Source organism: Chiloscyllium plagiosum, unplaced genomic scaffold (genome assembly GCF_037043375.1).
Source record: "Chiloscyllium plagiosum isolate Xiang-an unplaced genomic scaffold, Cpla_swu_hap1 HiC_scaffold_42, whole genome shotgun sequence".
Classification (NCBI taxonomy): Eukaryota; Metazoa; Chordata; class Chondrichthyes; order Orectolobiformes; family Hemiscylliidae; genus Chiloscyllium; species Chiloscyllium plagiosum.
In genome coordinates, this window is record NW_028270180.1 from 31645508 (window position 1) to 31659116 (window position 13609).

At 41.8% G+C, this 13609-nt stretch overlaps 1 protein-coding gene across 1 annotated transcript in view; it reads right to left on the bottom strand.

The window, feature by feature from the left end:
• The window catches only part of LOC122542423 (fibrillin-1-like), a 610102-nt gene that overhangs the window by 270575 nt on the left and 325918 nt on the right, over positions 1 to 13609 (bottom strand). Inside the window, exon 19 of the mRNA XM_087981979.1 lies at positions 8501 to 8626. Within this exon, the coding sequence (XP_087838105.1) occupies positions 8501 to 8626 (126 nt within the window). The remainder of the gene's footprint in view (positions 1 to 8500; positions 8627 to 13609) is intronic.

Below are 13609 nucleotides of genomic sequence, written 5' to 3' on the forward strand. Positions count from 1 at the left end.
GAGAAATTAAATTAAATCAATAGCAAGAAATGATATAGGTCAGAAGGCATAGAATCTGTGTGGGTAGAGCTAAGGAATCTCAAAGGGAGAAAAGATCCTGATGGCAGTTATGTACAGGGCAGAAAATAAATCAGAAGATAGAAAAGGCATGTAAGACAGGTTCTAATACAATAAGCATGAGGGACTTCAATATGCTGGTGGACTAGGAAAACCAGATTGGTAGTGGATCCCAAGTAAAGGAATTCATGGAATGTCTATGAAATTTTTTTTAAAATATGTGGTGGAGCCCACTAGAGCTGGATTTGGAGATGTGCAATGACTTGATTCCAGAACTTAAGGTGAAGGAACCCCAAGGAGGTAGTGACCACAATATGATAGAATTCACCCTGCAATTTGAAGGGAAGATGATTGAATCAGCTGTAACAATATTATAATTGAGTAAAGCTAACTACAAAGACACAAGGAAGAAGTTGGCCAGAACTGATTGAAAGGGTAGCCTAGCAGGAAAGATGGGGAAACCATCTTTCTGGGAGTAATTCTGGAGTCACAGCAGGAATACATCCCAAGGAAGATGAAACATACTAAGGGGAGGATGAGGCAACCATGGCTGACAAGGGAAGTCAGGGAGAGTGTGGAGGCAAAAGAAAAAGCATACAATGTGGTTAAGATTAGTGGGAAACCTTTAAAAACTAGAAGAGGACAACTAAAACAAGTAATAATAGGAGAAGATGGAATATGAGGGTAAGTTAGCTAGTTATACAAAACAAGATTGTAAGAGCCGTTTTTCATTAAAAATAAGAGAGAAACAACGATGGACACTGGACTGCTGCAAAATGAGACTGGAGAAGTAGTAATGGGGAACAAAGAAATGAAGGAGAAACAGAATGGGTACTTTGCGTCAGTCGTCAGAGTGGAAGACACCAGCACCATACTAGAACCTCAAGAGCCTATGATTATAGTGGCCATCACTGAAGAAGTGCCAGGAAACTGAAAGATCTGAAGGAAGATAATCCACCCAGACCAATGAAATGCACCCCAGTATGTTGGAGGAGATTGTGGATGTATTGTTGGTGACTTTTCAGCAATCACTGGAGTGAAAGACAATGTTGTCAAGGAGAATACTGAAATACAGGCTACTAGATTAGATGGAATTGAGGTTCACAAGGAAGAGCTGTGAGCAATTCTGGAAAGTGTGAAAATAGATAAGTCCCCTGAGCTGGATGGGATTTATCCTATGATTCTTTGGGAAGCCAGGGAGGAGATTGCAGAGCCTTTGGCTTTGATTTTTATGTCATCAATGTCTACAGAAGTAGTCCCAGAAGACTGAAGGATAGCAAATGTTGTCCCCTTGTTCAAGAAGGGGAGCAGAGACAACCCTGGTAAATATAGACCAGTGAGCCTTATTTTGGTTGTGGGTAAGGTGTTGGAAAAGGTTATAAGAGATAGGATTTATAATCATCCCGAGAGGAATAATTTGATTAGGGATAGTCAACACGGTTTTGCGAAGGGTAGGTCGTGCCGTATAAACCTGATTGAGTTCTATGAGATGGCGACCATACAGGTGGATAAGTGTAAAGCAGTTGATGTGGTGTATATGGATTTCAGTAAGGCATTTGATAAGGTTCCCCATGGTAGGCTATTGCATAAAATACGGAGACATGGGATTGAGGGTGATTTCGTGGTTTGGATCAGAAATTGACTAGCTGAAAGAAGACAGAGGGTGGTGGTTGATGGTAAATGTTCATCCTGGAGTTCAGTTACCAGTGGTGTACTGTAAGGATCTGTTTTGGGGCTACTACTGTTTATCATTTTTATAAATGACCTAGATGAGGCTGTAGAAGGATGGGTTAGTAAATTTGTGGATTGCACTAAGGTCAGTGGAGTTGTGGATAGTGCTGAAGGATGTTGCAGGTTACAGAGGGATGTAGGTAAGTTGCAGAGCTGGGCTGACAGGTGGCAAATGGAGATTAATGTGGAAAAGTGTGAGGTGATTCACTTTGGAAGGAGCAACAGGAATAAAGAGTACTGGGCTAAGATCTTGGTAGTGTAGATGAGCAGAGAGATCTTGGTGTTCATGTACACAGATCCCTGAAAGTTGCCACCCAGGTTGATTGGGTTGTTAAGAAGGCATACAATGCATTAGCTTTTAGTGGTAGAGGGATTGAGTCTGGAGCCATGAGGTCATGCTACAGCTATACAAAACTCTAGGGTGTGGCCACACTTGGAGTATTGCGTACAGGTCTGGTCACTGCATTATAGGAAGGATGTGGAAGCTTTGGAAAGGGTGCAGCGGAGATTTACCAGGATGTTGCCTGTTATGGAGGGAAGGTCTCATGAAGAAAGGTGAATGATTTGAGGCTGTTTTTGTTAGAGAGAAGAAAGTTGAGAGGTGACTTAATTGAGACATATAAGATAATCAGAGGGTTAGATAGGGTGGATAGTGAGAGCCTTTTTCCTCGGATAGTGAGGCTTAGTGTGTTGGGCCATAGCTTTAAATTGAGGGGTGATAGACAAAGGACAGATGTCAGAGGTAGTTTCTTTAGTCAGAGAGTAGTAGGGGCGTAGAACGCACTGCCTGCAACAGTAGTAGACTCGCCAACTTTAAGGGCATTTAAATGGTCATTGGATAAACATATAGATGAAAATGGAAATAGGGTGGATGGGCTTCAGATTGGTTCCACAGGTAGGCGCAACATCGAAGGCCAAAGGGCCTGTACTGCGCTGTAATGCTCTGTTCAAAGAGGATTCCAGAGAACTGGAAAATGGCTAATGTAATGGCACCACTGTTTAAAAAGGAAAGGAGGGAGAAGATGGGAAATTAAAAGTCAATCAGTCTGACCTCAGTCATTGGTAAGATTTGAGTTCATTGTTAAGGATGAAATTGGATGAGGAGGTTGCTAAATAAGAGCCCATGATGTTTGGGGGAAGGTACTGACATGGTTAGAGAATTGGCTGACTGACAGAAGACAGAGTAGGCATGTCTTTTTCAGGATGGCAGCCAGTGACTAGTGGAATTCTGCAGGGGTCCATGTTGGGACTACAACTATACATGTTATACATTAATGATCTGGATGAAGGGATTGATGGCATTATTGCTACGTTTTCAGGTAATGCAAAGATACGTGGAGGGAAATGTAGTATTGTGGAAGCAGGAAGGCTGCAGAAATACTTGGACAGGCGAGTAGGCAATGAAGTGATAGAGGGAATGCAATGTTGGAAAGTGTGAGGTTGTGCACTTTGGTGGGAAAAATAGAGGCGTAGACTACTTTTTGCATGGAGAAAGGCTTCGGAATTCTGAAGCACAAAGGGACTTGAAAGTCCTAATTTAGGAATCTCTTCAGGTTAACATACAGATTCAGTTGGCAGTTAGGAAGGCAACTGCAATATTGGTACTCATTCCGAGAGGACTGGAATACAAGGCAGGGATATACTGATAAGGCTGTATAAAGATTTGGTCAGACCACAATTTGAAATATTGTGAGCAGCTTGGGCCGTGTATCTAAGGAAGGTTATGCTGGCATTGGAGGGATCAAGGGAATGAAGGGCTTGTTATATGAGGAGTGGTTCAGGACTTTGGGTTTACACTCAAGAGTTTAGAAGAACAATAGGGGATTTCATTGAAACTTGCAGAATACTGAGAGGCTTGGGTAGAGTGGAAGTGAAGAAGATGTTTCCATTAGTAGGAGGGTCTTGTGGTCAAACTCTCTACCACTTAACCGGAGAGGCCCTGAAGATGTATGGGAGAATCGCAAGCTGAAATTCTCTTCCAAGCCACACAACATCGTGATGTGGAAATATTCTTTCATTTCTTGACTGTTGCCGGGTCAAAATATTGAAACTCCATTCCTTACAGTACGTTAGATGTATCTACACCTCAAGGACTACAGTGGTTCTCCTTCTCAAGGGCAATTCAGGATGAACATTAATGTTGGCCTTGCTGGTATACTCAGTTCCATGAAAGAACTTAAAAAGTAAGGATACCTGGAATCATGAAAAGGTGATATAAAATGTTCTACCTTCGTATCACAGCTGGGAATAACCTGTATGCCCACTGGGAACCCTGAAATCTGACATTTTTGAAAGAAGAAAGGGATCAACAGAAGAATGTTAAAGAAATCCAGAGGATTCAGGCCTTAGTCCTGGGAAGCTGGTGGAAGATGGGCATAGAGCTGCAGCTGAGGACAAATTCATTCATTCTGAACTCGGGGAAATAATCAGGGTGACATCACAGGGAAGTAGTGAGTTATTTGCTGGTAAGGGAGCTATCACTAGTAACTCATCCTAAATAACAGTTATTTAAAAAGTGTAAAATTACTGAGGGATAAAGATAGAGAGTAAGACAAACAAAGTTTAAATCAAAGCAGTGAAAGGCAGCAGAGCGGAATATGTGATCTGCTATACATAGGGAGTCATGGACCCTACCAGTGTCCAGATGACTATGTGTGCAGGAAGTGCCCCCAACTACACAAACTTGAGGTCTAGGTTTCAGAGCTCGTGTGGTGACTGAAGGTTCTGTGCCACGTCTGTAAGGCTGAGAGGTACATGGACAGCACGTTAAGAGAGATGGTCACACTGCAACTCAAAGGACTGGAGAAAAGAAGTAAATGGGTGACCACCAGGCAGTCACAGAGAAACAGACATACTGCAGGAGACCCCTGTAGTCCCACTCACAAATCACCTTTTTGTTCTGGAAGCTGAGGGTGCCACTGTACCTCAACGGAGTGCAGTCACAGCCAGACTTCTTACATCACAAGCAGTCTGAATGTACAGGAGGGAGGAAGAAGAAAGAAAGAGCAATAGTTCAACAGGGGATTCATTAGTTAGGGGATATTAGAGGCGTTTCTGCAGTCACCGTTGCGACTCCAAGATGTTGTGTTGTTTGCCTGGCAGCAGGGTAAAGGATATCACTGAGTGACTGTAGGGTATCCTGAAAGGGGAGGGTGATAAGTTAGAGGTTGTTGTACACTCTGATACTGACGATATAGATAGAATCAGGGAAGAGGTCTTGCATCAAGAGTTCAGGGAGCTAGGCAGTAAATTAAAATGCAGGACCTTGAAGGGTGTAATTTCAGGATTACTCCCAGTACCATGTGCTACCAAACACAAAAATAGGAGAATAAAGCAGATGAATGCGTGGCTTAAGAGTTGGTGCAGGAGGGAGGCTTTTAGATTCCCAGATCACTGGGAAGCGTTTCTGGGGAAGGTTGGACCTTTACAAATGGAACTGTCTGCACCTGAACCAAAATGGGACTAACATTGTTGCGGGAGAGTTTCCTAGTGCTGCAGGGAGGATTTTAAATTAGTTCAGCAGTGGCGGGGACAGAAGAATTAGTTCAACAGTGACATGGCAGATTAGAAAAGAACAGCGAGTTCAGCTATTTTATATCTCAAGGGAGTAAGGCCAGTCTGGATGGCATCTACTTTATTGACAGGAATATTAAAGGTAAAACAGACAAGCTAAGTTTGTGAATTGACATGTGGAATTGTGATGTTGTTTCCATCACAGAGATGTGATTGAGGAAGAGACAAGACTGCAAATTGAAGATTCCAATCTTCAGGCAGGACAGGGAAGGGTGCAAAAGTGGAGTTGATGTTGCATTATTACAGGCAGAAACCTTCAAACATATAAGAAGTATTCAAATGTGCCACTTGTAATGCTAAATACAAGGCTATGGCTCAGCTGCTGGAAAATGGGTTTATTTTTGACAGGTGAGTATGTGGTGGGGTGAAGGGCCCATTTCTGTGCTGTAGCTCTCTATGATTCTGTGATTAGTTAGGGAGTCAGTTATTGCGATAAGGAGGAATGATATCTTGGAATGTCATCAAATGAGGCTTTGTGGGTAGATCTAAGGAATAAAAAGGGGGCAGTCACACTATTATAAGTGCATTATAGGCTCCCAAAAAGTCAGTGGGGAATTGAGCAGCAAATATGGATCAATTCACTAAGGAGTGTAAACATAATAATAGATTAATTATATTAGTGGATTTCAGTTACTTCAATACAAAAGGTTTGGTTGTAGATTTCTCAAAATATATACAGGAAAGCTTTTTATATCAATATGGAGGTGGCCATACAAGGAATGGTTCAGTGCTGGACCTAATTCTGGGGCATGTAGCCAGACAGGTATTTGAGGTGACAGTGGGGGCATTTTAGTGATAGTGACCACAATACAATGCGTCTTAAGTCGGTTATGGAAAAGGAGAAATATGGTCTATAAAAAGAGGGCTTTGGTTTGGGGTAAGGCAAACTTTAGTAAAATAAGGCAGACAGGAACAACTCTTGAGGATTAATCTACAGCAGAACAGTAGGAAGTGTACACAAAGGTACTGGGAAGAGTCCCTTTGATATGTTCCCTTTAGGCTGAAATATAAGAGTACAAGCCCAGAGAAACCAGGATGTCTAGGAATATTCAGAACTGGATAAAAAAGAGAGATGGATAATAGGTACAAAGGGAGCAAAACAATATATAGGACCTAAGGGATGGAAAATGCAGAGCTCAAGAAAGCAATTAAGAAAGCAAAGAAATAAATGACTTGGATGAGCAAGTGGAAGGGTAGGTTAGTAAGTTTGCCGATGACACAACGTTGATGGAGTTGTGGATAGTGTGGAGGGTTGTTGTAGGTTGCAATGGGACATTGACAGGATGCAGAAGTGGGCTGAGAAGTGGCACATGGAGTACAACCTGGAAAAGTGTGAAGTCATTCACTTTGGAAGGTCGAATTTGAATACAGAATATAGGGTTAAAGGCAGGATTCTTGGCAGTGTGGAGGAACGGAGGAATCGTGGGGTCCATGCCTATGGATCCCTCAAAGTTGCCACACAGGTTGATAGGGTTTTTAAGAAGGCGTGTGGTGTGCTGGCTTTCATTAGTAGTGAGTTTAAGAGCCGTGAGGTTATGCTGCAGCTCCATGGTTAGACAACACTTGGAATATTGTGTTCCGTTCTGATTGCCTCACTATAGGAAAGATGTGGAAGCTTTAGAGACGGTGCAGAGGAGATTTTCCAGGATGCTGCCTGGACAGGAGGGCATGAATTAAGAAGAAAGGTTGAGGGAGCTAGGGCTTTTCTCATTGGAGCGAAGAAGGCTGAGAGGTGACTTGATAGAGGTTTACAAGATGTTGAGAGGCATAGATAGAGTGGATAGCCAGAGATGTTTTCTCATGGTGGAAATGTCTATCACAAGAGGGTATAATTTTAAGGTAATTGGAAGAAGGTTTCAGGGAGATGTCAGAAGTAGGTTCTTTACTCAGAGAGTGGTGGGAGCGTGAAATTCTCTGCCAGCAGTGGTAGTAGAGTCAGATACATTAGGGACACTTAAGTGACTCTTGGACAGGCACATGGAAGTTAGTACAATGAAGGATCTGTTGTTTAGTCTGATCTTCGAGTATGATAGAAGGCCGGCATAAATTGAGGGCTGAAGGGCCTGTACTGTGCTGTACTGTTCTATGTTTTAAAGAAGGGCTATGAAGAAGATTGGATGGCAAGATTAGGGTGCATTCCAAGATATTCTTCAAGTATACCAAGGGGAAGAGAATAATCAGTGGAAGAATAGTGGAAGAAGAATTAGGGACCAAGGAAGAAATCTATGCATGAAGCTGGAGGACTTTGGTAGAATGTTAAACAAGTACTTCACATCTGTCTTTACTCCAGAGCAGGAGCATGTAAGTACCAAATTCAAGAAGATTAACTGTGATGTTCTTCAGCAGTTTTATATCAGAAGCGAGGAAGCATTGGAGGCTTTAGAGGGTTTAAAAGTGGACAAATCCCCAGGTTTGGTTGATTTACATCCCAAGCTGCTGTGGGAGGAGTTGAGGGGGAAAATAACAGAGGCCCTATTCCAATTCTTAAATTATCTCTGTGGTATGTTCTTATTAGCCACGCAATTTAAGATTTTCTTCTACATAAAAGAAAATTGACCAAATGATCCATATTTAGTGTAGCCAGATTGGTTGCATTCACCAAAAACTTGCAATACCCTGGCATTTTTAGTCCCCTACTCTTACTGGCACATGTGTTCTCAGGGCCTAAGGAAACAGGAAGATATAAAATTGAACTAATCAATCACAATCCTGAGCTATAGGGATTGTATTTTCCACTTTCACAGAAGTCTACTGTCTTTGAAACTACTGCATGAACTATTGATACAAGCACATTTTCACATCTCATCATAGCAGTTAGAATTTTCAAATTCTGAAATGAAAAGCTAGTATCAATAATGGTGAGCACAGAACTGTATCCTTTGGAATAACCTGCTGGTCCTATTGCATGACACCGAATTATACAACAGCGCACAAATTGAGAATCTGACACAATGTATAATTTAGCACAGAGATTGCTCATTAGGGCTAAAATTAATCATGTTGTCAGATGTAACTGTTAACTTCATCCTTCACATGTATCCAACATGACACATACAGAACTATTCTCCACAAATCTTATATAAAAACAGGCAAGTTAAAAAGCCCCTAGAGGGACACTTGTGTAGACTGAAGCTTTTACCTTCACATGTTTCAGATTCAGGTTTAAATACATATCCCTTCGGGCAGGAACAAGTAAAACTCCCAGGTGTGTTTCTGCAGAGACCATTGTCACATAACAGACTATTAATAAAACATTCATCGATATCTGAAAATAAAGAAACATTCTTAGTAAGCATTAAAATAACAAACAAACATTCATTTTATTATTTAAAACTCAGCAGGAGATTAATTTCACAATATGATTAGATTAGATTGCTTACAGTGTGGAAACAGGCCTTTGGCCCAACAAGTCCACGCTTCGAAGAGCAATCCACCCAGACCCATTCCCCTACACCTAACACTACGGCCAATTCACCTGACCTGCACATTTTTGGACTGTGGAAGAAAACCGGAGCACCCGGAGGAAACCCACGCAGACACGAGGAGAACGTGCAAACTCCACACAGACAGTTGCCTGAAGTAGGAATTGAACCCAGGTCTCTGGTGCTGTGAAGCAGCAGTGCTAACCACTGTGCCACCGTGCCAATATGTGAAAGACAAACTTATCTTCAAGCAATGAGATGGTGCTTATGCTTCTACAAAAGAATTACACAGGTTTGATTCCACTCTCAGTCTCACTATCTCAATAAAATGGTGAATAGCGAGTAAACATTTCCTAATTGTATGGTTTAAGGGAAGTCTACATCACCAGCTTCTGAGTGAGTAGTCAAGAGTATCGTGGGAGCAGATGACCCGGTCCATCATCTTGCCACAAGAGATAAATAATTTTAGCATTCATGATTCTCAGGGTTTCAGGACATATCACAACATTATTAGAGTGGTGTTTGAAAAGAATGGTTAGATATCACAACCTGAAATCAATGTTTTTAAATTTAGATGTGAAGTTGAACATGCTTGTGATGTGCATAGAGATGTTGCTTTATAATGATACGAAGATTTTTAAACATGGACTACTTGTGAACAAATCACTGTGATGTGTGGATTTAACACAACATTTGTGAATCTCAGTGAAAGTAGAAACATTAAGAGTATATTTTATCAATCGTTTCACTGACATTTGTTTTTGGAGTTTGGTTGTGTAACATAGTGATTTTGTAACTGGACAAATAATCCAACTCACAGACCAATGATCCAGAGACAATTCAATTCCTATGACACATAGTAACTAAATAAATCTGGAATAAAAGAAACTTAAACATGGAACAGTACTTAAGAAGCTACTAGATAGTCTTCAAAAACGACCTTGTTCACGAACATTTTTTAGGGAAGAACATCTACAGCATCATCCCAGTCTGTCCTATATGACTCTAAATCACAGAAATATGGATGAAGCTCAGTCGCACTCTGAAAAGGCCTAACATGACTCTCAGTTGTATCAATCTGCAATGCAAAAATGAAGTGAGACAATCGTTGTTGTGTCTAACACTGGAAACGACAAGGGACAACCAGACTTGTGAATATTTCCTCATTAAATTTTGGGGATATGCAATACATACAAAATACTGAACAGCTGTTCCATTGACCAGTCAAACAACATATATATATTACAAAAACCCAAAGAATTGTGGATGCTGGAAATCAGAAACAGATTTTAGAACAGAAATCAGAACACACTTAGACATTTCAGCCAACAAGCCAGGCTCCTCTATTATCTTACAAAAGGAAAGCATTGTGAATTTTGGAAATCTGAAACAAAAACAAAAAATGTCGCAAAATATAAGCTCAGCAAGTCAGACAACATTTGTGGAAATGTCATCAACCTGAAACTTTAGCTCTGACTTTAACAATACCTGAGCTGCATCTGTGCAGAGAAAGATGTAAGTTTAGGTTTCAGGTTAATTTTTGCTGCCTGATTTGCTGTGCAATTCTTGCATTTTTGTTTTTGTCCTCTCTCATTATCCCTGAGCGTATCTAACAACAAAACAAATCAAAGAGATCTGTGGGAGCTCTGTGATATACTGTCAGAAAGGAGTGGTCCTGACCATGAGTGATTCTGGATCCCATGAAGTCTTGTGGCACCAGGTTAAACTTGAAATCTCTTACTTGTTGAGATCTATTGATTTCTCTCAGACTATCAATAAGTAATGCACATTGAACAACACATGAAAAAAATATTGAGAGCCGCAATGACATTGAATGTACTCAAGTGGAGGACATCAATATCCACAACTAAGACAGGGTCAGTAGCGAGCCAATTCCTTTAAGCATACATCACACTGAGCCAGTAACAGGTGGGAAGATACTTAACACAAATGAAATATTTATTTGACCTTATCTGCACAACCAGTGCATAATTCTTACTGAAACAACGTCTTGTCTTTACATGTTGTGTTGCAGACTATTTCCTGAAACACCATAGTTTTCTGAAAGATTGCCATATTCAAGAATGTCTCTTGTACAATCATTTTAGCAGAGTAGCCAGCCAGAGATCATTACCATGAAGTTGCCCTTTTCTGACAGTCAGTTAGGCAACAGAGTCAATGAGTCTGGTTAGGCCACAGCGAGAGTGTTGTGTGCAGTTCTGGAATCCACATTAGAGACGGGATGTTAATACACTGAAGAGGATGCAGAGGAGATTTTCCAGGATGTTGCCTGGGTTGGAAATGTTTACTTATGAGGAGAGATAGGAGAGACAGTGGTGCTTGTCCTTGGAGCAGAGGAGACTAAGGGGGGGACATGATTAAGTTGTATCAAATTATGAGGGGGGGGGGGGGGGGGGTTGGTAGGGGGATGGCGGTGGCACAGAATACATTGGACAGGAAATGACATTTCCCACTTGGTGGAGGAATCAACGACCAGGGTTATAGATTTACGATAAGGAGTAAGTGGTTTAGAGGGGATGTGAGGAAAGTTTTCTCACACAGAGGGCGGTGGGAATCTGGAACTCACTGCTTGAAAGGGTAGTCAGGGCTGAAACCCTCATTATATTTAAGAAATATTTAGTTCTGCACTTGCAATGCCAAGGCATATAAAGCTATTGGGTAAAAACAATGACTGCAGATGCTGGAAACCAGAGTCGAGATTAGAGTGGTGCTGGAAAAGCACAGCAGTTTACGCAATATCCGAGGAGCAGTAAAATCGACGTTTCGGGCAAAAGCCCTTCATCAGGACTTTTGCAGAAACATTGATTTTACTGCTCCTCGGATGCTGCCTGAACTGCTGTGCTTTTCCAGCGCCACTCTAACATAAAGCTATTGGCCAAGTACTAGAATAGAATAGTTAGGTGACTGCTTTAGACTGGCAAGACTGAATGGACTGAAGGGCCTTTTTCTGTTCTGTACATTACAATGACTATGACAGATTTCACAATTAACATATTAAGAATTGCTGCATTTTAACAGTAAAATTTGAGTACAGGATGGTGTTTATTAAGCTATGCGAAGAAATAATTTGATTCAGCTGTAGATTCATGCAAATAATGCAATGGAAGAATGCAAGTAGCTAGAGATTAGCAGCCAGTAATCAAGTTCACACTTCATATTGTAGCCAATGAAAGTATCAGCAAGAGTTGGGTCCAGAGATGATCCCATGGTAGTAGCATCTACTTGGGCAGACATGATGCTGTTAAAACGGGTTAAATATCTTGGTGAGATCAATGCAGACAATATATGGGCAGTTTCATTTGATTGCAGCTTTTCTTTTGCATCTGCCAGGCTGAGGAGCTCATGTCAAATGTAGATCCTCCAGTGAAACCAAACGGGGACTGGGGGGGTACATGGATTCAATCAAGACCTATAGTCTGACAAGGGCAACACAGACAAATAATTTTGATACTAAGATACCAAGCAGGGGGGGGGATCCAAGATGGCGGCGACCCAGCAAGTCTGAGTCTACAGTGCTCCTCCCAAGACTTGGGTAAAGTGGGTCACCCACCCCCACCACACTCACCAAATCATTTATAATAGTTGTTTAATTTAATTAGTTGTTTAATATTAAACTTAAACAATCGAATCTTTAATTAAAATGACTAAAGGGAAGGGAGCCCGCAGCTCTCAACAAGCAGGAACCCCTCCCCCACCCTCTCCAGCTGCAGCTGAGGCGTCCACAGCCGGCCCGGGGGGACTTACCTACAGTAACAAGCCTTGTGGAGATGATCTCCAAGCTGGACGCGAAGATCGACGCTTTCATCGAGGAGTCCCGAAATCGATGGGACTCACTCTCGGCCGCGCTGCAGAAGCACGACCGAGACATCCAAGAAATTGAGTGCCGAGTCGGAGGGGCAGAGTTAAAGGCCGCGACCTCCGAAAGTGCAGCTTAATCGGCCGTGAATCAGGTCCAGACTCTCGAACAGCGAGTCCGGACCTTAGAGAATTACATTGACGACCTCGATAATCGTTTGCTGGGCCTTCCCGAACGGGAAGAGGAAGGCCAGCTTACAGCATTCTTGGAGCAGTGGCTGCCACAACTTTTAAATCTGGAAGCTGGATCAGGCCAGGTAAGGGTAGAATGGGCCTACCGGGTCGCAATACGCGGGCCCGGCTCGAACCAGCGCCCACGCCCGGTCCTGTTCCGGCTGCAGAGCTATAGGGAGAGGCAGATACTCCTTGAAGCCTCTAGAAATCTCGAAAAAGACCCCCAAGCTATGATCGATAAAGGATCCAAGATCATACTATTTCAGGACTTTTCCATGGCTCTGGTTCGAAAGAGGAAGGCATTCGACGAGGCGAAGAAGCGTTTAAGGGACTTAAATATTCAGTACTCCTTACGCTACCCAGCGACGTTACGCTTTAACCTAGAAGGATCCGTATATAACTTCGGATCGCCAGAAAAGGCTAAGGAATTCTTGGACTCTCTTAGATAAACTGTAAGACATAATGGATGTTGGTTTGCCGTTCCCCCAACTTTGGTTTATATCCCCCCTTTTTTTTTCTCCCACCTTACTATTTAATATTATCATGGGGGGGTGGGGAGAGGGATTTGATTTTCTCCCCCCCCTTGGGGTTGCTTTCTTTTATTATTTTATGTATATATGAGGGATGTATGTATATGTGTGTGTATGTGTGTATATATATATATATGTATGTATGTATATATATATATATATATATATATGTATGTATGTATGTGTGTGTGTGTATATATATATATTTATATATATATATAAAAGCTGGGGGGTTTGGTTAATGTT